Source organism: Canis lupus, chromosome 24, assembly GCF_003254725.2.
Source record: "Canis lupus dingo isolate Sandy chromosome 24, ASM325472v2, whole genome shotgun sequence".
Taxonomy (NCBI): Eukaryota; Metazoa; Chordata; class Mammalia; order Carnivora; family Canidae; genus Canis; species Canis lupus.
In genome coordinates, this window is record NC_064266.1 from 32,983,334 (window position 1) to 33,007,574 (window position 24,241).

The 24,241-nt window shown below is 41.7% G+C and overlaps 2 protein-coding genes across 6 annotated transcripts; one reads left to right on the forward strand and one right to left on the reverse strand.

Moving 5' to 3' along the window:
* The first annotated feature begins 5,878 nt into the window (after positions 1-5,878).
* On the forward strand, positions 5,879-12,880 carry WFDC9 (WAP four-disulfide core domain 9). Of its 5 annotated transcripts, none has more exons than XM_035705874.2 (5): positions 5,879-6,075; positions 9,019-9,215; positions 10,862-11,014; positions 11,992-12,139; positions 12,670-12,880. In XM_035705874.2, exons 3-5 carry the CDS (start codon positions 10,924-10,926, stop codon positions 12,698-12,700), a joined length of 270 nt encoding a protein of 89 aa, XP_035561767.1. In that variant the 5' UTR covers positions 5,879-6,075; positions 9,019-9,215; positions 10,862-10,923; the 3' UTR covers positions 12,701-12,880. The 5 variants fall into 5 exon arrangements, with proteins under 5 accessions (XP_035561767.1, XP_025326012.1, XP_035561766.1 ...); XM_035705873.2 differs by having other exon boundaries at positions 5,881-6,075; positions 10,836-11,014; XM_025470227.3 differs by lacking the exon at positions 9,019-9,215.
* LOC118352242 (NHP2-like protein 1) lies at positions 8,809-9,533 on the reverse strand. Its single transcript, XM_035705875.2, has one exon. The coding sequence runs from the start codon at positions 9,154-9,156 to the stop codon at positions 8,842-8,844; it is 315 nt and encodes a 104-aa protein (XP_035561768.1). The 5' UTR covers positions 9,157-9,533; the 3' UTR covers positions 8,809-8,841.
* Positions 12,881-24,241: the final 11,361 nt, after the last annotated feature.

Consider the following 24,241-nt stretch of genomic DNA (forward strand, 5'->3'; position numbering starts at 1 on the left):
TCAATTGAATGAGATGCAATCCAAACAAGAAGTCCTAACAACGAGGGTTAACTAGGTGGAAGAACGAGTGACATAGAAGACAAGTTGATGGCAAAGAGGGAAACTGAGGAAAAAAGAGACAGACAAATAAAAGACCAAGAAGACAGATTAAGGGAAATAAACGACAGCCTGAGGAAGAAAAACATATGTTTAATTGGGGTTCCCGAGGGTGCCGAAAGGGACAGAGGGCCAGAATATGTATTTGAACAAATCCTAGCTGAAAACTTTCCTAATCTGGGAAGGGAAACAGGCATTCAGATCCAGGAAATAGAGAGATCCCCCCCTAAAATCAATAAAAACTGTTCAACATCTCGACATTTAATAGTGAAGCTTGCAATATCCAAAGATAAAGAGAAGATCCTTAAAGCAGCAAGAGATAAGAAATCCCTGACTTTTATGGGGAGGAATATTAGGGTAACAGCAGACCTCTGCACAGAGACCTGGCAGGCCAGAAAGGGGTGGCAGGGTATATTCAGGGTCCTAAATGAGAAGAACATGCAACCAAGAATACTTTATCCAGCAAGGCTCTCATTCAAAATGGAAGGAGAGATAAAGAGCTTCCAAGACAGGCAGGAACTGAAAGAATATGTGACCTCCAAACCAGCTCTGCAAGAAATTTTAAGGGGGACTCTCAAAATTCCCCTTTAAGAAGAAGTTCAGTGGAACAATCCACAAAAACAAGGACTGAATAGATATCATGATGACACTACACTCATATCTGTCAACAGTAACTCTGAAGGTGAACAGGCTTAATGACCCCATCAAAAGGTGCAGGGTACTTAATGCAAAAAAAAAAAAAAGGTGCAGGGTTTCAGACTGGATAAAAAAGCAGGACCCATCTATTTGCTGTCTACAAGAGACTCATTTTCGACAGAAGGACACCTACAGCCTGAAAATAAAAGGTTGGAGAACCATTTACCATTCAAATGGTCCTCAAAAGAAAGCAGGGGTAGCCATCCTTATATCAGATACTAAAATTTACCCCGAAGACTGTAGTGAGAGATGAAGAGGGACACTGTCTCATACTTAAAGGATCTATCCAACAAGAGGACTTAACAATCCTCAATATATATGCCCCGAATGTGGGAGCTGCCAAATATTTAAACCAATTAATAACCAAAGTGAAGAAATACTTAGATAATAATACACTTATACTTGGTGACTTCAATCTACTCTTTCTACCCTCAATAGGTCTTCTAAGCACAACATCTCCAAAGAAACGAGAGCTTTAAATGATACACTGGACCAGATGGATTTCACAGATATCTACGGAACTTTACATCCAAACTCAACTGAATATACATTCTTCTCAAGTGCACATGGAACTTTCTCCACAATAGACCACATACGGGTCACAAATCGGGTCTGAACCAATACCAAAAGATTGAGATCGACCCTGCATGTTCTCAGAACATAATGCCTTGAAATTAGAACTAAATCACAACAAGAAGTTTGGAAGAACCTCAAACACGTGGAGGTTAAGGACCATCCTGCTAAAAGATGAAAGGGTCAACCAGGAAATTAAGGAAGAATTAAAAAGATTCATGGAGGGATCCCTGGGTGGTGCAGCGGTTTAGTGCCTGCCTTTGGCCCGGGGCACGATCCTGGAGACCCGGGATCGAATCCCACGTCAGGCTTCCGGTGCATGGAGCCTGCTTCTCCCTCTGCCTGTGTCTCTGCCTCTCTCTCTCTCTCTGTGTGACTATCATAAATAAATAAAAATTAAAAATTAAAAATTAAAAAAAATAAAAAGATTCATGGAAACTAATGAGAATGAAGATACAACCATTCAAAATCTTTGGGATGCAGCAAAAGCAGTCCTAAGGGGGAAATACATCGCAATACAAGCATCCATTCAAAAACTGGAAAGAACTCAAATACAAAAGCTAACCTTACACATAAAGGAGCTAGAGAAAAAACAGCAGATAGATCCTACACCCAACAGAAGAAGAGAATTAATTAAGATTCGAGCAGAACTCAACGAAATCGAGACCAGAAGAACTGTGGAACAGATCAACAGAACCAGGAGTTGGTTCTTTGAAAGAATTAATAAGATAGATAAACCATTAGCCAGCATTATTAAAAAAGAAGAGAGAGAAGACTCAAATTAATAAAATCATGAATGAGAAAGGAGAGATCACTACCAACACCAAGGAAATACAAGCTATTTTAAAAACATATTATGAACAGCTATACGCTAATAAATTAGGCAATCTAGAAGAAATGGACGCATTCCTGGAAAGCCACAAACTACCAAAACTGGAACAGGAAGAAATAGAAAACCTGAACAGGCCAATAACCAGGGAGGAAATTGAAGCAGTCATCAAAAACCTCCCAAGACACAAGAGTCCAGGGCCAGATGGCTTCCCACGGGAATTCTATCAAACGTTTAAAGAAGAAATCATACCTATTCTCCTAAAGCTGTTTGGAAAGATAGAAAGAGATGGAGTACTTCCGAATTCGTTCTATGAGGCCAGCATCACCTTAATTCCAAAACCAGACAAAGACCCCACCAAAAAGGAGAATTACAGACCAATATCCCTGATGAACATGGATGCAAAATTTCTCAACAAGATACTAGCCAATAGGATCCAACAGCACATTAAGAAAATTATTCACCACGACCAAGTAGGATTTATCCCCGGGACACAAGGCTGGTTCAACACTCGTAAAACAATCAATGTGATTCATCATATCAGCAAGAGAAAAAACAAGAACCATATGATCCTCTCATTGGATGCAGAGAAAGCATTTGACAAAATACAGCATCCATTCCTGATCAAAACTCTTCAGAGTGTAGGGATAGAGGGAATATTCCTCGACATCTTAAAAGCCATCTACGAAAAGCCCACAGCAAATATCATTCTCAATGGGGAAGCACTGGGAGCCTTTCCCCTAAGATCAGGAACAAGACAGGGATGTCCACTCTCACCACTGCTATTCAACATAGTACTGGAAGTCCTAGGCTCAGCAATCAGACAACAAAAAGACATTAAAGGCATTCAAATTGGCAAAGAAGAAGTCAAACTCTCCCTCTTCGCTGATGACATGATACTCTACATAGAAAACCCAAAAGCCTCCACCCCAAGATTGCTAGAACTCATACAGCAATTTGGCAGCATGGCAGGATACAAAATCAATGCCCAGAAATCAGTGGCATTTCTATACACTAACAATGAGACTGAAGAAAGAGAAATTAAGGAGTCAATCCCATTTACAATTGCACCAAAAGCATAAGATACCTAGGAATAAACCTAACCAAAGAGGTAAAGGATCTATACCCTAAAAACTACAGAACACTTCTGAAAGAAATTGAGGAAGACACAAAGAGATGGAAAAATATTCCATGCTCATGGATTGGCAGAATTAATATTGTGAAAATGTCAATGTTACCCAGGGCAATTTACACGTTTAATGCAATCCCTATCAAAATACCATGGACTTTCTTCAGAGAGTTAGAACAAATTATTTTAAGATTTGTGTGGAATCAGAAAAGACCCCGAATAGCCAGGGGAATTTTAAAAAAGAAAACCATATCTGGGGGCATCACAATGCCAGATTTCAGGTTGTACTACAAGCTGTGATCATCAAGACAGTGTGGTACTGGCACAAAAACAGACACATAGATCAATGGAACAGAATAGAGAACCCAGAAGTGGACCCTGAACTTTATGGGCAACTAATATTCAATAAAGGAGGAAAGACTATCCATTGGAAGAAAGACAGTCTCTTCAATAAATGGTGCTGGGAAAATTGGACATCCGCATGCTGAAGAATGAAATGAGACCACTTTCTTTCACCATACACAAAGATAAACTCAAAATGGATGAAAGATCTAAATGTGAGACAAGATTCCATCAAAATCCTAGAGAGGAACACAGGCAACACCCTTTTTGAACTTGGTCACAGTAACTTCTTGCAAGATACATCCATGAAGGCAAGAGAAAAAAAAGCAAAAATGAACTATTGAGACTTCATCAAGATAAGAAGCTTTTGCACAGCAAAGGATACAGTCGAAAAAACTAAAGACAACCTACAGAATGGGAGAAGATATTTGCAAATGACGTATCAGATAAAGGGCTAGTTTCCAAGATCTATAAAGAACTTCTTTTTTTTTAATTTATTTTTTATTGGTGTTCAATTTACTAACATACAGAATAACCCCCAGTGCCTGTCACCCATTCACTCCCACCCCCCGCCCTCCTCCCCTTCTACCACCCCTAGTTCGTTTCCCAGAGTTAGCAGTCTTTACGTTCTGTCTCCCTTTCTGATATTTCCCACACATTTCTTCTCCCTTCCCTTATATTCCCTTTCACTATTATTTATATTCCCCAAATGAATGAGAACACCAAAGAAACAAACAATCCAATCATGAAATGGGCAAAAGACATGAAGAGAAAAATCACAGAGGAAGACATAGACATGGCCAACATGCACATGAGAAAATGCTCTGCATCACTTGCCATCAGGGAAATACAAATTAAAACCACACCGAGACACCACCTCACACCAGTGAGAATGGGGAAAATTAACAAGGCAGGAAACCACAAATGTTGGAGAGGATGTGGAGAAAAGGGAACCCTCTTACACTGTTGGTGGGAATGTGAACTGGTGCAGCCACTCTGGAAAACTGTGTGGAGGTTCCTCAAAGAGTTAAAAATAGACCTGCCCTACGACCCAGCAATTGCACTGTTGGGGATTTACCCCAAAGATTCAGATGCAATGAAATGCCGGGACACCTGCACCCCGATGTGCAGGTGTCCACAATAGCCAAACTGTGGAAGGAGACTCGGTGTCCATCGAAAGATGAATGGAAAAAAATGTGGTTTATGTATACAATGGAATATTACTCAGCCATTAGAAACGACAAATACCCACCATTTGCTTCAACATGGATGTTACTGGAGGGTATTATGCTGAGTGAAGTAAGTCAATGGGAGAAGGACAAACAGTGTATGTTCTCATTCATTTGGGGAATATAAATAATAGTGAAAGAGAATATAAGGGAAGGGAGATTAAATGTTTGGTAAATATCAGAAAGGGAGACAGAACATAAAGACTCCTAACTCTGGGAAACGAACTAGGGGTGGTGGAAGGGGAGGAGGGCGGGGGGGTGGGGGTGAATGGGTGATGGGCACTGAGGGGGGCACTTGACGGGATGAGCACTGGGTGTTATTCTGTATGTTGGTAAATTGAACACCAATAAAAAATTAATTTATTAAAAAAAAAGACCTTGGTGCTAGATTCGATCACTTTACTTCCCTCATTTGCTGGGTGGCCATCTGCCTTTCCTAAGTCCTTCCTGTTCAGTCTTTTTTTATCCACATAAAACCCCCAAGGCATTTGGTGGGAGATACTGCTATGCTTTATTTTTAATATTTTTTAAGATTTATTTATTTATTCATGAGAGACACAGACTGAGAGAGAGAGGCAGAGACATAGGCAGGGTCCTCCCAGGGAACCCGATTTGGAACTCAATCCCAGATCCTGGGATCACGACCTGAGCCCAAGGCAGGCACCCAACCACTGAGACACCCAGCCATGCCAGTGCTATGCTTTAATTAGCAAAAGAAAATCAATACAGAGAAAGGTGGGATCTTATTAGCACAAAGCAAGTCCAAAGCAAATAGATACGCAAACTGCACTTCAGTCTACCTATGGGGAGACTCAGATGCATCAGATAGACTCAAGACTTGGGTCTGTTTGGATGGCCAGAACTGTTAGTAAGGTACACAGTGTTCTTCTAGTGTAGCAGGATAGGATGTACTGTCATATTAAAGAAAATCCGATCCTTTGGAATGAGAGAGTATCAAAGGAAAAACTCTGTGACATGGCCAAAATGTAGCTCCAGGGCAGAACTTACAGATCTGCCATAATGCAAATCACCATTAAGTTCTAGGCCTTTGAACCTTGTTTTTCTGCTCTTCTGTCCTGGTTCCAGGTCACAACCTCCTCTCCCCCTCCCCAAGTAAGAAGAGGCCACATAAAAGAGCTATCAGCCAGTTCCTCACACACTCAACTCAAACACCTTCAGAGGTAAGTAAAGATAAGGGTCAGGAGGCACCAGCTTTTATTGATGGCTTGTTTGGATGAGTTCTCTGAATAGGTGGCATCAGCACTATTCCTGTGAGATGGAGATTACTGTCTCTGGTGTTTGAATAAGAAACTTGAGACAGAGGGGACATACCTGTCTGAGGTCTCACAGGTAAAAGGGGCATACATGAAACAAGATATCTGTATTCTTGACTCTAAATCCAGTACTTTCTCCTCTTTAACATTATCTGGTAAGCCCAGGATCCTGAATTCTGAGGGGAGCAGTTGGTCTGTGTCTTTGCAAACCTAGGGGTTTTGTCATTATCCTACCCTCGATCTCAAAATGACCAAAGAATTCACCCAGAATTCTGTATGTGAGTAGGACCCACCCTGGACATGATTATATATTTCTTCTGGCTTGTTAGTGCACCTGAGGTGTGCAAAGAAGAGGATTGAGCATCCCCAGGATCCTGAGCACCCTTTAAGGGCAAGTACAGAACTCAGAGAACTGGACTAAGAGTAAGGCCTTTTCAATGAACAGATCTCAAAGTTCTGGAAAACTGAGATCTAGAATGAAAGTTTTATATTTTTAAAATATTTTTTCTTTTGTTTTTATTTAAGTTTGATTTGCCAACCTATAGTATGATGCTCATTCCATCAAGTGCCCTCCTCGGTGTTAGAAACAAATACATACATAGCTTCATGGAACCCATGGCTTTGGGTTTACTGTGTTTCTGTCAGTGTGCACTAGTTTTCCTCCTTCTTTGAGCAAAGGCAGTGTCCAGGAATGCAGCCCACCCCAGGGCCTACTCACCTTCACCCAGCTACCTCCTACCTCATATCCCCACCTGAAAGTGGCTGACACAGCATCTGCATTGCTCATCTGCCTTGCTATGCACTGCTGCTTACACTCTGAGCCAGGTTGAGGAACTGGATATCCTACCACCTGAACTGACTTTTTTTTTTGCTAACTATGTGAGTGATTTATAGGATTTCTGACAATCTACCATGCTCCAAGATAGTTGGCCTTTGGCCTGGAGCTTTTCCAATTAGGTTGTATCCCTTGGTAAGTATTGCCCAGTGGTAAATGAAGTCTTAATACCTTCAGTTGGCAGTTCTCCTTCATGGCAGGGACACAGGTTCTGAATATAGAAGGTTGGAGAACAGATGTAAGCAGCTAAGAGTGGAAGCCCTCCAGCCTCAGATCTTTTACATTTTAAAGGCTATCCTCCTCCTTTGCTTTCTCTCCATAATCTCCTTCTCTTGTTCTTCTCCTCAGGTCTTCTAAATCTAATCTGCTCACAGTCAATGTGTCAAATGTTCATATGCCTAAAACTTGCATTTTTCCAGCTTCTAAATTTCACTTTTTCTGAAAGAATACATTTTCAAAACTGCCTTTGAAAAATTTTATGCTTTTAAATGATCTCTAGTCAACACTTGCTTTTGAGCAGAGGAATTTTCCTTGATTCATCTCGAGCACTGTTGTTCACTAGAACTCTCAGGGATGTTGGAAATGTTATATGTTTGAGCTGTTCGGTATAATAGCCATTAGCTACATGTGGCTATTGAATGTGTTGAAATGAATGGAAGTCAGATTTTAAATTTAATTGAAATTGTCACTTGTGGGTAGTGGCTATCGTTACTGGACAGTACGGGGGAGGCTTTTCTGTTTGGTGGAAAACTTCTGAACAAATATAAAGACTTCTAAGGAGAAGGACAATCACTGCCTTGTGGCCATGTAATTCATAACATTGGAATTTTATTCTTCTCTTGGACTCTTTTATTTTTCTTCCTCTTTATTTCGGAATATGAATATATTTCCTTATTAGGATGCTCACAAGAATGACACACTAGCACTGTCCTTCTGATGTGATAAAGAATACATACATCTGACCCTGACCCACATTCTGGCAGGAAACAGGCGTAAGGGCTCTCAGAGCTGGTACCAAGTATCCATTGAAGGCAACTCCATTCACCAGAAAGGATGTTTCCTTGATTCCAATGTCTCTGCTATAGCTTCCAGTCAGGTCTCCATGATTTGCTCAGACTTCATTCCAGTGTCAGTGGGCCCTCTTTTTTTTTTTTTTTTCTAGCCACTTCTCAACTCCTTACATCAGCTGCCCCATGTCTAACTCACCCAAGTAGCCTCTGGAATTCTGCAGCACATCTCTTTGGTATGCTGCTGCCCTGCCGCCCTCAGGGGCATGGTTGGGATTTGGGGGAAAGGGGAACAACATCACATTACCAAAGCAAACAGCAGGAGCATTTTGGCAAATGACACTTGAACACACACCTAACAACCTCAAAGAATACATGCTTTCTCCCCTAATGATTCATAATCCCTTAGAGACCAAACACATATGGCATGATTTTGTACTCCAGGCACAAAGGATACAAAGTGAATGGTGTTTACATCCATCATGTCCTACATGCAACAGGCAGTGAGCTCAAACCAGATCTCTGACGAGGCTCTTCCTGCCTCTGAATGGTGTCACCACTCTGTTTCTGCCTGTTCTTGGCATTAGTTCATTTTTCAAAAGGGAGGATAGGATGGTAGAGAGAGAGTAGAATGGGAGATGGAGGTGGGGTGGGGGATTAATATACAGATAACAACCTGTAAAACAAAAATAATACAAAAATGCAAAACCCGAATTTAGTACTAGAATATAACAAGAGAAGGTAGCTGGAGAAACTACATGCGAACACACATGATATGATACACAACCCCAGGGGGAGGACTCACTGAGGAGTGGGACAGAGGCCAGTGGTTTACACTAAGAGCCTTTCAATGGACTGCTGAACGGACTGGATCTGCTGCTTCAGCTGGGAGCCTTCTTTGATGGTGACAGAACAGGAGGCGATGACAGGCCTGGACACCCAGCAGGCCCACCCAAGGGCCTGCTTGGAGCACACAAACATGTAGGGCATGTCCTTATCTTCACACAGCAGCGGAAGGTGCAGGATGATCTCCAGGGGCTCAGCGTCTGCAGTCATCACGATGAACTCAGAGATGCCTCTGTTGAAGGTTTCGGTGGCTTCGTTGGCTCCTTTCTGAAGCTGCTTGTAGTTACATGACTGCTCCATTCACCAGAGAGGATGATCCTGAGAGGATGGAGAGGAAGGCCCAATAGTTTCTTGTTGAGGTGGGCATCTGCAAAGGGGTAGGCCTTCGCATTTACATCAGCCTCAGTCATATCTGCGATTCTGCGGTCCCGCCACCCCTCCTTTTTCTTCCTCTTTGATTTCAGGATGGTGAAGCAGCAGATAAAGGCTAAAGGAGGCAGATGGGAGAGCTCTGGGAATTTTAGCAGTAATTAATGCTCCTGCTTCCAAGGCCTATGTCTGTGCCCCACCCCCCACCTCAGCTGCCAGTTGTCAGCAGGCTATTTCCTCTTCTGCTTCATTGTTTTCTCTTTAACAATTACCACCATATATGGAGGAATGATAGTGATATTGATAGTTGGATTGTTGGCATGACTTGTGTGATGTGATCATATTATTTTGTCTCTCTTGCCTGTATACTTTATTCAGATTGGCTAGTTGTTTCCTTGCCTCTTTAGGAAAACTAGGTGGGACCCCCTAAATTGTGTGACTCTCCAGTCACAAAACAGCTCAACTTAATAATTAAATGTGCAGGCCCATGTAATTAGCCACAATTCCAAAACTGTTGAGAACTGTGGACTCTCTCCTCCCTCAGAAGCTCTAGTTATAAGAAATGATGTGGTATCTCCACCTTGGGCTCTTCATGATTCTGTTCCTTCACATCTATCTGGCTAAAAAAAGTTTCTGTCTCCTAGGTAGTAGAGGCAGGAAGAACCAATAAGTAGGAGTAGGACAGTTCTCACACAGTACACTACTATCAAAAGCTAGATTTGTGCTTCTGGCACTCTTCCATGGGAGATTTCAAGGGTTCACTGAAGAGTGAACTAGATGCCAAAATGGTATCTAGCCATTTACAATTCAGCTGGACTCCAACTGCAGTTCTCTTCTTTGGTACTGAAGGCCACTTTAGCCAGATTTCTTACCCTTCCAAGTCTTCAGTTATGTTTCAGGTCTACAGGATCACTACAAACTTCTGGAGATGCACAGTAAGCTCTATGAGTAGTATCCACCAAGTCTTTTCTGTCCACTTGGAATCAGAAGACAGCTTCCTCACTTCTTGAACAGATCTTCTTACCAATAAAATCTTCAAAACCTCTGCAACTTCTTCAACTTTGGGTCATCTATTTAAATGAAAGTTTTAAGAGTCCACTAACTAATATCTGGCCATCAACTTTCTCAAGTCTTACTGAGTAACCCATCTCCCATAACTCACTCTGGAATCACTCTGGCACTCTGGCTTAGGGTCAGGACCAACACTTTCATTGTATTATAATATTACATATGTTCTTACGTAAAAACATCAGGATCCTTGATATGTTCAGCTATTCCAAGTTTATAGAAATTCTGAGACCGAACATACACAGGGTATCCCTAGGTAGTGAAATCTAATGCTTATCTGTTTCCTTTTTGTATTTTGTTGTCGTCATTTGACAAATTATACAAGCTGAAGATTTATTGCTTTTTAATCAGAAAAGAAAGAAATGGATTTTTAAAAGAAGCAATTTTGCAAAGGAAATGGCTTGTAATGTGAGTTGAGGAAGTAGTCTACAGAAGCCAATGGCTAGCTTGATACGTTGTTAGGTGCCAGAGGGTGAAAAGGAAAAATAGGAGAAAGAATAACCCAATATTCACAAGAAATTTCTATCTCCTTCTGATCCTAGTCCCCTGAATTCCTGTTCTACCTCAGGTGGCATTAGGAGAAGACCTATCTTCTGCCAGAAGTTAACCCAAACACACAGAGTGACAACCATGAAGCCCCAGGTTCTCCTACACATCATGCTCACAAATGGGTTTGTGATGCTTCTGCCTGTGCTGGGAGGTGTCAAGGACAAGACTTTTTGTAGGTGGTATGACATGGGAGGAGGGGTCTCTGCCCAGGCCTGGGATGACGGGTGTAACTGAGACTGAGTGTAACTGGGACTACCTTTTCTGAACCACAACCTCCTTAAAGCAGGGATATCCAAAAGATTTAGGATATGTTTCCAGTTTGGTGCCCCTCTAAATCCCCCTCTGAGATCTGAAAGTGATAATGAGCATATGGAAAGGGAACCTAGCTTTGCCTATAAGTACATCCCATAAGCTATCAGAAATGATAATTTCTAGTATTAGACTACCTTAGACAGGGGAAACACCAACACAGAGCTGCCCTCTGAGTCCATATTTTCAGGTCTCTTGCCTTTGATGAATACCAAAGGACAATATTATTTACTTGGAAGGGAAGAATCTTTTAGAATATGAAAAAATGGAAAAGACAAGAAAGGGATTCTTAGGAGTTAAAGTTTGGGGACAGATGATAAAGAGGGGATAATGAAGGAAGGGTTGTGGGCTAGTAAAAGATATGGAAAGTAGAGAGAGGTTGAGTGCTTAGGTGGTATGAGCACAGAAGCAAAGAGACAAGGGAAAAGATAGTACCTATTCTCCCTCAGCTCAGTTTTCCATTCTGTAAACTGGGTACGGATAGTGGAGCTAGAGAATATTGCAGGCCCTGAAATCCCAAGTACTAAAGAAATAGACTGGTGAGGTAGTACCATTGTTGTGAAGTTGTCCTGGGTCGTATCTTTAGGGAGCTAGGGGAGGGTCCAAAGGCCTGCAGTGCTATGGGGACATGTGCAAAGAGGGAAAGCATGTGATGCAACAAGGGTCTCCTGTGAAAAGACTCAGCTAGAATTCAAGGAAAGGATTTTCTTAAAATGAAGGGAAATATTTTGTTTGTGACTTTGAGCTCAGGATTCAGAGCTTGAGGATTATTAAGCTTGGGAAAGGTGTGTGTTTTCTCTAAGTTGTGGGTGATGGATCTGCCAACATCTACCATCTCAGTTCCAGTTGGAAGAAGAGCCACTGAGCAGTGCTGGGTACAGCCTCTGTTAAAGTATTGTAAGAAGAGGTGCACTAAATTACAGGAGTGTTTATCTCCCAATCATACATGTTGCTGGACCTTCTGTGGAAATATCTGCTTGGACAATGAGTGAGTTGGTTGGAGTGGGAAGGTTGGGCTTGGACATGCTTCCTCAGTACTGGTCACCCTCATTCAGAAGCTGTAACATGGAACAGAGTCACCAAAATCCTGGTCAAAGAAATAGGCACTCTAATCTCAAAGAAATAGGTACTCTAATCTCTATACTGAGACTGCCATTCAGGGCAAAAAACCCAAGACACCAATGTAGGGGTGGGGGGTTCACTTTTCTTCCTTTGCTCTCATTCAGTTCCCCCAAAGGGTCATCCATCGGTTTGTTCATCCCTCCTTTGTCCAAGGTCCAGACTATTGCCTCCTTCGTCTGGCCTTTCCATTGGCCCCTTGAGGCAGGCAGGCCCAAAGAGTCCTGGGCTCCACCTATCTCCCCAGTTGGGAAATCTCTTTGGAGAAATTGCTTAAAATGGGTAACTCCTCATCTTACAGAAAGAATTTCTGTTCCCATTAAGAGGGACCAGGGTGCTATTAAGTTTGGCTGTCCCCAGGGCTCCCTGCATTTTAACCACTTGACTTTTCTCTTCCAGAGAACCCTTTAAAAGCATGCTAAACCCCTAGGTTCTAGCAGGCCCACCACTAGTGTGGACTAGAGGATGACAGTTTAACCTAAGAAGAGTGCTACCTGGCTCCCTACTGGGTTATTCACTTGCCCTGGCTGAGGATCCTTCCGTTCTCCCCTTGATCTCTTTGTCCTGAGAAGATCCAAGTGTCTGCCAAATAAACTGCTAACCAACCTGAGGGCCCTGCTTTGTCTTATGCTGCATTCCTGTAGTTACCTTCTGTTTTATGATGACCAACTGTTGTTCCCATCTGATCACCATTGGGTGTATAGGCACCCAACTCTGCCTTCCCGGTTAGACCTATATATTAATCAATAACCTCACAGCTGTAACAAAAATGCAGAGATTTATAAATATCCCAGTAAATGAAGTAAAAGCTTATTCTCAATTCACTGAGCCTGTGCAGTGAATGACCCCATGCCATGTATGATTCAAAATCCTGCATCCTTCTATCTATAACTCAATCATTATTCAGGGTGGCATCTGCAACCAGACAGCAGATTGGAGAAAATGGAAGTATGGAGGCTCTTACAGAAGCTTTTTAAGGGACAAGCATAGAAAGGGAACTCTATTTTTATCTACATTCTGTTTGCCATAAGGTCATCACACAGTCTTCTTATTTGCAAAGGAGACTGGCAGATATAATCTATCTGTATTCCCAAGACAATACAAAGCAGGGTTTGGTGAACTCACAGCAGTCTCCGATTTATCTAATAATAGAGAGCCAAACTCCTCAAGGAAGACCCAATACCCTGCCCTCCACATCACTGTCCAATGGAGCAAGCATCCCCCTGTCATTAGAGTAGGCATTACTGCCCCCAAGGTGGGCACTCTGAGCTTCCAGAATGATCCTTCCTTCTGCTGTGTCTGTATCCTCTTACTCCATACTCTAGCCTATTTTGTCTGCCTGGCAGTTTATACTTGGCTATAGTACTCATATACTGGATGTCTGGTAATGCAAGGCAGGCTTTCCAGCCCATGCTGTCCCCCTAGCATGTATTTGAATTTCTACCATAAGTATCTTGAAGGTCAAAAAAAAAAAAAAGTATCTTGAAGGTCATTTTAATGATGTAACTTTCCGTGGATGAGGAGATTATAAAGTCCCTACAATGTGTTCATCTCTGTGCCTCTTTCTGGTCTAGAGAATGAGATATTCTCATTTAGATGAGATGAGTCAGCACCTCACAGTTATCAACTACAGAGCCCATGGTAAGGTTCCAGGATTGGATACAGAATAGACTGAGGCCAGGCAAGGGACTAAGGCCTACCAGAACCCTAGTTAGTGTCTTAGAGCTCAGACTCGGGGTCTCAGGGAACCATCCTGCAGGAGTGGGGCTTTGTCTTGATCTTCAGGGATAAGGAGCACTTGGAGTGCTATCCAGTGAAAGTAGCTATTCCTTCTCAACAAAAGTAGTAGAGAGGAATAAAGGGTTAGAGACCCCTAGGGGAAGGACAGGGAAGGAATGTGTTGTTCCCTTGGGTATCCTAGATATTATGGGGAAGGGAAAGCAGTTTCCCGCTATCCTTCTGGGTTCATGGCTAAGACCCCCTGCTACAAGAGACAGATAAGCAGGAGAAAAGGAAACACAAGTCTACTCACAGGGATACAGACAAGGAAAACTGAGTCACTTCCCCAGATGATCCAAGCCATCTCCTTAAATATCATCTGCAGCTAAAGACAAAAGATGTGGAAAGGAAGGGGCAGGTCAGTTATGAGAGGTCACGAGGAAGGCACAGTGAACAATGGTATGGTTGTCATACAGATTTCTCCTACAGGCTCCACTGATAAAAAGAGTTTATAGAGGTTGAAAGTCATCCTCCTCTTTCACTTACAGAGAGAGAGAGAGAGAGAGAGAGAAACCCTTACAAATGGAGATATCCTCATCCATGTAAATGTCACTTATGAAGGGGAGAAAATTTTGCTAAGCCAAGTTATGCCTCTTTGGCACATTGATTATTTGAAGCTGGTGATTTTTAAGAAACACCAGACACAGGTGAAGCTCTGAAAAGTGAATAGAGGTTACTTCTTTTGTAAGAACAAAGATTTTTGTCTAATGCAATCCTGGGTCATTTAGAGGTGGAAGGGAGAGAAGATGTGTTGCCCCAGGTGAGCAGTTGCTTAACTTTGGAGTTTTAACACTCTTTTTTAAAAAGCATCTTCTCCTTATTTCCATCCCTTTGAACATCTGAAGGGATTTTATTTGGTTCATCTGGGGCATTCCAAAAAGGATGTCACTTTAAGGAGGACAGTTCCTTGACAATCAGAATGGTACACTTTTTGTCACCTCTTCTATTTCTCTTTCTACCTGGGACAGAAATGGTAACACACTGGCATTAAGAGGGTAGAGTCAAAGAATGCACCCCTAGCTGAAGCCGCTCATCCTAAGCATCCTGTAAGTAGTTGCTTTTCCTTTGTGGGGGCTCAGAAAGGCCTCAGCCTCTGTACCAGTGTTTCTCAGCTCCAGGGCCATATCCAGCAGCACTGGGGACTTCCCTTCACCATCCTCATGGTGGAACTTCAACTCTCCTGGATTACAGAGCCTGTTTCCTGGGTCCTACCCCTCCCTCTTCTTAAAGACCTCATTTTGGTAGCATACACCCCAGAGGGGCTTCCTGAGAGAGTACATGAGAAATAAGTAAAATAGAGACATCTTACGCCTCCATTCTACATTAATACACACTTTGGCTGGTATTTCAGGTTGAATAAGTTCTGACTACATGATGACCTCAACAACAACAACAACAACAACAACAACAACAACGAGAATAGTGGCTTAAAGAAGACAGGTCAATTTTTGTTCACCTGGAAAATTCAGGTGTTAGGTATCCAAAATGAGTTTAGGGACTTCACAAGACCATGGACCATCCAGGCTCTTGCACCTTTTTCTCCATTCTCCTGACATGAAGTTTCCATTTCCAAGATCATCACCTCATGATTCACAAGGCCTAAGCGAGATATTAAATATCCCCCTCAGCCAAGAATAAAATTCAGACAGAGTTGGTGGGAATGTGATCTGGTGCAGCCACTCTGGAAAACTGTGTGGAGGTTCCTCAAAGAGTTAAAAATAAATCTGCCCTACGACCCAGCAATTGCACTGCTGGGGATTTACCCCCAAAGATACAGATGCAATGAAATGCCGGGATACCTGCACCCCGATGTTTCTAGCAGCAATGTCCACAATAGCCGAACTGTGGAAGGAGCGTTGGTGTCCATCGAAAGATGAATGGACAAAGAAGATGTGGTTTATGTATACAATGGAATATTACTCAGCCATTAGAAATGACAAATACCCACCATTTGCTTTGACTGGATGGAACTGGAGGGTATTATGCTGACTGAAATAAGTCAATTGGACAACAAACATTTTATGGTCTCATTCATTTGGGGAATATAAAAAATAGTGAAAGGGAATAAAGGGGAAAGGAGAAAAAATGAGTGGGAAATATCAGTAAGGGAGACAGAATATGAAAGACTCCTAACTCTGGGAAACGAACTAGGGGTGGTGGAAGGGGAGGTGGGTGGGGGGTGAGGGTGACTGGGTGAGGGGCACTGAGGGGGGCACTTGATGGGATGAGCACTGAGTGTTATTCTGTATGTTGGCAAATTGAACACCAATAAAAAATAAATTTATTATTAATAAAAAATATTTTTAAAATTTAAATTCCATTTAATTAACATATAGTGTATTATTAGTTTCAGAGGTAAATTTTGGTGAGTCATTGATTTTATATAACACCTGGTGCTCATTAAATCAAGTGCCCTCCTTAATGCCCATCACCAGTTACTCTATCCTCCCAACACACCTCCCTCCAGTAACGTTCAGTTTGTTTCCCAGAGTTAGGAGTCTCTCATGGTTTGTCTCGCTCTCTAATTTTTCCCACATAGTTCCCCTCCTTTCTTTTATAATCCTTTCACTATTTCTTATATTCCACGTATGAGTGAAACTGTATGATGGTTGTCCATCTCTGATTGACTTATTTCACTCAGCAGGATACCCTCCAGTTCCATCATTCTTTTTTTTCTAGTTAACTATAGTGTAATATTGATTTTAGGAATAGAATTTAGTGATTCATCACTTTCATATACTACCCAGTGCTCATTACAATGAGTGCTCCCTTCAATACCCATCACCCTTTTTAGCTCATCCGCCACCCTCCTAACTCCATCAACCTTCAGTTTGTTCTCTATCCTTAAGAGTCTCAACACCACCTCACATCAGTAAGAATGGCTAAAATTAACAACTCAGGAAACAACAGATGTTGGCGAGATTGTGGAGAAAGGGAACCCTCTTATACTCTTGATAGGAATGCAAGCTGGTGCAGCCACTGTGTAAAACAGTATGGAAGCTCCTCAAAAAGTTAAAATAGAGCTATTCTACCACTCAGCAATTGCACTACTAGGTATTTATCCAAAAGTTACAGCAGTAATTCTGTGGGATACATGCACCCCAATACTTAGAGCAGTAATGTCCACAATAGTCAAACTATGGAAAGAGCTCAGATGTCCATTGACAGAAGGGTGGAATGGATAAAGATATATATAAACAAAACAGATGAACATAGAAGGAAGGGAAGGAAAAATTTAAAAAGACAAAAAGAGAGGGAGACAAACCAAAAGAGCCTCTTAATTTTAGGAAACAAACCGAGGGTTACTGGAGGGTTGTGGAAGAGGGGGTGGGTGAGGAGATGGGGTAACTGGATGATGGGCACTGAGGAGGGCACTTGATGGAATGAGTACTGGGTGTTATACTCTATGTTTGCAAAATGAATTCAAATTAAAAAATGTAATAAAAAAGAACATGTATAAACCACCCTCTGTCCACAAAAGCAACCACAGCTAAGTGAATTAAAGGCAGTTTGAGTTCATCACCTACACTCCTTCCACTTCACTGGGGTTTCAAACAGACCTAAATTTAATTTCTAATTCTTACACAAATTAGCTCTATGGAATTGAGCAAATTATTAATTTTTTTAGAGTTTATTTATTTATTCATAGGGACACAGAGGGAGAGAGAGAGGCAGAGACATAGGCAGAGGGAGAAGCAGGCTCCACGCAGGGAGCCCAATCCCATGTCTCCAGGACCAGGCCCTGGGCCAAAGTCAGCCCTAAACCTCTGAGCCACCCAGGCTGCCCTTGAGCAAATTATTTGATCTGAACTTGACTGTTCTCATCTCTGATAAAACAATAATACAAATTTCATGGAGATGTCAGATGATTACCTGAGATAATGAAGATCAAGATGTACCACAGAATCTGGCATTTATGTGTTTCATAGGTGACAACAGTTGCTGATTACAATTACTAAATCTCCCATATGTAACAGGGATTGAGTATGCAGTCAAGGCCTGAGTATCAGCATCAATAAAACACAAATTAGCCAAAATAAGAAGGAGGAAGACGAGGAGGGGGAGAGGGAGGGGGAGGAGGAGGAAGAAGACAGAAAAAGAAAGAAGAAAGAAAGAAAGAAAGAAAGAAAGAAAGAAAGAAAGAAAGAAGAAAGAAAGAAAGAAAGAAAGAAAGAAAGAAAGAAAGAAAGAAAGAAAGAAGAAAGAAAAGAAAAAAGAAAAGAGAAGAAAAGAAGGAGGCGGGGCAAGATGGTGGAGGAGTAGGGTCCCCAAGTCACTTGTCCCCACCAACTTACCTAGATAACTTTCAAATCATCCTGAAAACCTATGAATTCGACCTGAGATTTAAAGAGAGAACAGCTGGAACGCTAAAGAGAGAAGAGTTTGTGCTTCTAACAAGGTAGGAAGACAGAAAAAAAAATAAAAATAAAAAAGAATCAAGTGGGGGAGGGCCCCGTGAAGAGCCGGGCTAGGGCCAGGCAGCAAAAGCCTCCAGACAGGAAAGCCCAGTCCCGGAGAAGCAAGAACTTTAAAAATCCGCACCAGATTCTTCCCAGAAGGAAAGGCATTTAGCAGGGAACTTGGGCAGAATCGCAGGAGGGGCAGTGGAGCCTCCAGGTTCCCAAGGTCACTAACAGAGGAAGTGTGCCCAGGGGAAAGCGCACCACACACCTCATACTGAGCTTGGTAAAGGGCTGGAGTGCGCCCAGTGGGGCCTCGGGAGAAGCTCAGGCAGCAGCTCTGAATGGAGGGGGCTGTGCCCTGCTGCCTTCGCGGGCCACCGCCCCGGGAGCGCAATTCCAGCAGCACAGGCCTGGGATCCCAGGGCCCTGGGGGACATAGCCCAGGATCCTGTGTTCCCCCTGGAAAGACAGAGGCAGGGAGGGCACAGGACAGCAAGGATACTCCTGTTGCCCGGTGCCCCCAAGCTGTGCACCCCCTGCCCCCAGGAGCATCCAGGGCACTGCAGACTGGGAGACTGCGGTAGTTACTGTGGGCGCTGACTCCAGGGCTGGAGAGCTGGCCCCGGCCAGTGTTCTCCCTCCTGGTGTCATCCTGTGCATGGAACGGAGCAGGGCCGCCAGGGAACAGGGGCCTCACAGGATAAGCAGCTCCCACTGAGCCCTGCACCTGGCAGGGGGTGGGGCAGCGTCCCCAGGTGCACACACCTGAGAATCAGAACAGCAGGCCCCTCCCCCAAAAGACCAGCTGGAAGGACAGGGGAAGAGCAAGTTCTTGACCAGCAGCGCTGGAAAGCTCCAGGGGAAGTTGAGGGATTTACAATATATAGAACCAGAGGATACACTTCCTTGTTTTTTTTTTTTCTTCTTTTTTCCAGTACAACTCGTTTTTAGCCAGTCTGCAGTGAGCAAAATGACTAGAAAGAAGAACTCACCACAAAAGAAAGAATCAGAAACAGTACTCTCTCCCACAGAGTTACAGAATTTGGATTACAATTCAGTGTCAGAAAACCAATTCAGAAGCACAATTATAAAGCTACTGGTGGCTCTAGAAAAAAGCATAAAGGATTCAAGAGACTTCATGACAGCAGAATTTAGATCTAATCAGGCTGAAATTAAAAATTCAATTAAATGAGATGCAATCTAAACTGGAGATCCTAAAGACAAGAGGGTTAATGAGGTAGAAAAGAAACAGTGAGTGACATAGAAGTTGATGGCAAGGAAGGAAAAAAAGAGAAAAACATGAGTAAAGGCTAAGGGAAATAAATGACAGCCTCAGAAGGAAAATTCTACATTTAATTGGGGTTCCAGAGGGCGCCAAGAGGGACAGAGGACCAGAAAGCATATATGAACAAATCATAGCTGAGAACTTCCCTAATTTGGGGATGGGAACAGACATTGATATCCAGGATATAGAGAGATCCCCCCCCCCAAAATCAATAAAACCACTCAATACCTCGACATTTAATAGTGAAACTTGCAAATTCCAAAGATAAAGAGAAAATTCTTAAAGCAGTAAGAGACAAGAGATCCCTAACTTATATGGGGAGAAATGTTATATTAACAGCAGACCTCTCCACAGAGAACTGGCAGGCCAGAAAGGGCTGGTAGGATATATTCATGGTCCTAAATGAGAAGAACATGCAACCAAGAATACTTTATCCAGCAAGGCTCTCATCCAGAATAGAAGGAGAAATAAAAAGCTTCCAAGATAGGCAGAAACTGAAAGAATATGTGACCACCAAACTGGCTCTGCAAGAAATATTAAGGGGGACTCTGTAAAAGAAAGAGGACACCCAAAGAAATAATCCACAAAAACAGGGACTGAATAGGTATCATGATGACACTAAATTCATAGCTTTCAATAGTAACTCTGAACATGAATGGGCTTAATGATCCCATCAAAAGACACGGGATTTCAGACTGGATAAAAAAGCAGGACCCATCTATTTGCTGTCTACAAGAGACTCATTTTAGACGTAAGGACACCCACAGCCTGAAAATGAAAGGTTGGAGAACCATTTACCATTCAAATGGTTCTCAAAAGAAAGCAGGGGTAGCAATCCTCATATCAGATAAATTAAAGTTTATCCCAAAGACTGTAGTGAGAGATGAAGAGGGACACTATATCATACTTGAAGGATCTATCCAACAAGAGGACCCAGCAATCATGAATATTTATGCCCCAAATGTGGGAGCTGCCAAGTGTATCAATCAATTAATAACCAAAGTTAAGACATACTTAGATAATACACTTATACTGGGAGACTTCAACATGATGCTTTCTACAAATGACAGATCTTCTAAGCACAACATCTCCAAAGATCAAGAGCTTTCACTGATACACCAGACCTGATGAATAGATATTTACAGAACTTTACGTCCAAATGCAACTGAATACATATTCTTCTCAAGTGCACATGGAACTTTCTCCAGAATAGACCACATACTGGAACACAAATCAGGTCTTAACTTATACCTAAAGATTGGGATCGTCCCCTGAATATTTTCAGACCATAATGCTTTGAAACTAGAACTCAATCACAAGAAGAAATTTGGAAGAAACTCAAACACGTGGAGGTTAAGGACCATCCTGCTAAAAGATGAAAGGGTCAACCAGGAAATTAGAGAAGAATTAAAAAGATTCATGGAAACTAATGAGAATGAAGATACAACTGTTCAAAATTTTGGGACACAGCAAAAGCAGTCCTGAGGGGGAAATACATCGCAATACAAGCATCCCTCCAAAAACTGGAAAAAACTCAAATACACAAGTTAATCTTGCACCTAGACGAACTGGAGAAAGAACAGCAAATAAAATCTACACCCAGCAGAAGAAGAGAGTTAATAGAGATTTGAGCAGAACTCCATGAAATAGAGAACAGAAAAACTGAGGAACAAATCAACAAAACGAGGAGATTGTTCTCTGAAAGAATTAATAAGATAGATAAACCATTAGCCAGCCTTATTAAAAACAAAAGAGAAAAGACTCTAATTAATAAAATCAAGAATGAAAAAGGAGAGATCACAACAAATACCACGGAAATACAAACAATTTTATTTATTTTTATTTTTTATTTTTTGTTTTTTTAAACAATTTTATTTATTTATTTTTATAAATTTATTTTTTATTTTTTTAATAATAAATTTATTTTTTATTGGTGTTCAATTTGCCAACATACAGAATAACACCCAGTGCTCATCCCGTCAAGTGCCCCCCTCAGTGCCCGCCACCCAGTCACCCCCACCTCCCACCCTCCTCCCCTTCCACCACCCCTAGTTCGTTTCCCAGAGTTAGGAGTCTTCAATGTTCTGTCTCCCTTTCTGATATTTCCTACCCATTTCTTCTCCTTTCCCCTCTCTATTCCCTTTCACTATTATTTATATTCCCCAAATGAATGAGACCATATAATGTTTGTCCTTCTCCAATTGACTTATTTCACTCAGCATAATACCCTCCAGTTCCATCCACGTTGAAGCAAATGGTGGGTATTTGTCATTTCTAATGGCTGAGTAATATCCCATTGTATACATAAACCATATCTTCTTTATCCATTCATCTTTCGATGGACACCGAGGCTCCTTCCACAGTTTGGCTATTGTGGACATTGCTGCTAGAAACATCGGGGTGCAGGTGTCCCAGCGTTTCATTGCATCTGTATCTTTGGGGTAAATCCCCAGCAGTGGGTCGTAGGGCAGATCTATTTTTAACTCTTTGAGGAACCTCCACACGGTTTTCCAGAGTGGCTGCACCATTTCACATTCCCACCAACAGTGTAAGAGGGTTCCCTTTTCTCCGCATCCTCTCCAACATTTGTGGTTTCCTGAATTGTTAATTTTCCCCATTCTCACTAGTGTGAGGTGGTATCTCATTGTGGTTTTGATTTGTATTTCCCTGATGGCAGTTTTAAAAATAAAACAAAAAAGTCTTTTATGGTTTTCCTTCTAGTACATTCTTCTCTTTATTTCCCTTCCACACATCCACCTGTTTTGTTTAGTAAATTCCACATGAGTGAAATCATGTGGTATTTGTCTGTCTCTGATTTATTTCACTTAGTATCATACATTCTAGCTCCATCCATGTTGCTGCAAATGGCAAGATTTCTTTCTTTTTGATGGCTGAGTAATGTTCCACATCTATATAGCATATCTTTATCCATTCATCAGTCAATGGACATTTGGGCTCTATCCATAGTTTGGCTGTTGTTCATAATACTGCTATAAACATTTGGGGTCCATGTACCCCTTTGAATATGTATTTTTCTATCCTTTGGGTAAATATCTTAGTGCGATTGCAGAATTGTAGGGTAGTTCTTAATTTTTACTTTCCAAGGAACCTCCATACTATAGAGAATGACTATACCAGTTTGCATTCCCACGAACAATGTAAGAGGTTTTCTCTTTCTCCACATCCTTGTCAACGTCCTTTGTTTCCCATGTTGTTCATTTTAGCCATTCTGACAAGTGTGAGGTGGTATCTCACTATCATTTTGATTTATATTTCCCTGATGCCAAGTGATGTTGAGTATCTTTCCACGTGTCCATTAGCCATCTGTATGTCTTCTTTGAAAAAATGCCTTTCCATGTTTTCTGCCCATTTCTTAACTGGATTACTTGGTTTTTGGTTGTTGAGTTTGATAAGTTCTTTATAAAATTTGGATACTAACCCTTTATCAGAGATATCATTTGCAAATATCTTCTCCCATTACTTAGACTGCCTTTTAATTTTCTTGACTCTTTCCTTCTCTGTGCAGAATCTTTTTATCTTGATGAAGTCCCAATAGTTCATTTTTGTTTTTGTTTTCCTTGCTTCTGGAGACATGTCAGGTAAGAAGTTGCTGTGGCCAAGGTCAAAGAGGTTGCTGCCTGTGCTCTCCTCTAAGATTTTGATGATTTCCTGTCTCACATTTAGGTCTTTCATTCATTTTGAATTTATTTTTGTATATGCTGTAAAAAAGTGGTCCAGTTTCATTCTTCTGCATGTGGCTGTCCAATTTTCCCAACATTTATTGAAGATGCTATCTTTTTTCCATTGGATATCCTTTCCTTCTTTGTCAAAAATTAGTTGACCATATAATTGTAGGTCCATTTCTACATTTTCTATTATATTCTCTTGATCTATGTGTCTGGTTTTGTGCCAGTACTATACTGCCTTAATGACTATAGTTTTGTAATAGAGCTTAAAGTCTGGAATCGTGATGCCTCCAGCTTTGCTTGTCTTTTTCAGGATTGCTTCAGCTATTCAGGGTTTTTCTGGTTCCATACAAATTTTAGGATTGTTTATTCTAGCTCTGTGAAAATGCTGGTGGTATTTTGATAGGGATTGTATTATTTTTTAATAATAAATTTATTTTTTATTGGTGTTCAATTTGCCAACATACAGAATAACACCCAGTGCTCATCCCGTCAAGTGCCCCCCTAAGTGCCCGCCACCTAGTCACCCCCACCCCCCGCCCTCCTCCCCTTCCACCACCCATAGTTCATTTCCCAGAGTTAGGAGTCTCTCATGTTCTGTCTCCCTTTCTGATTGTATTAAATGTGTAGCTTGCTTTGGGTAGTATAGACATTTTGACAATATTTTTTCTTCCAATCCATAAGCATGGAACTTTTCCCATTTCTTTGTGTCCTCTTCAATATCTTTCCTAACAGTTCTATATATATCTTCAGGGTACAGATCTTTAACCTCTTTGGTTAGGTTTATTCTCAGGTATCTTATGGGTTTGGAGCATTTA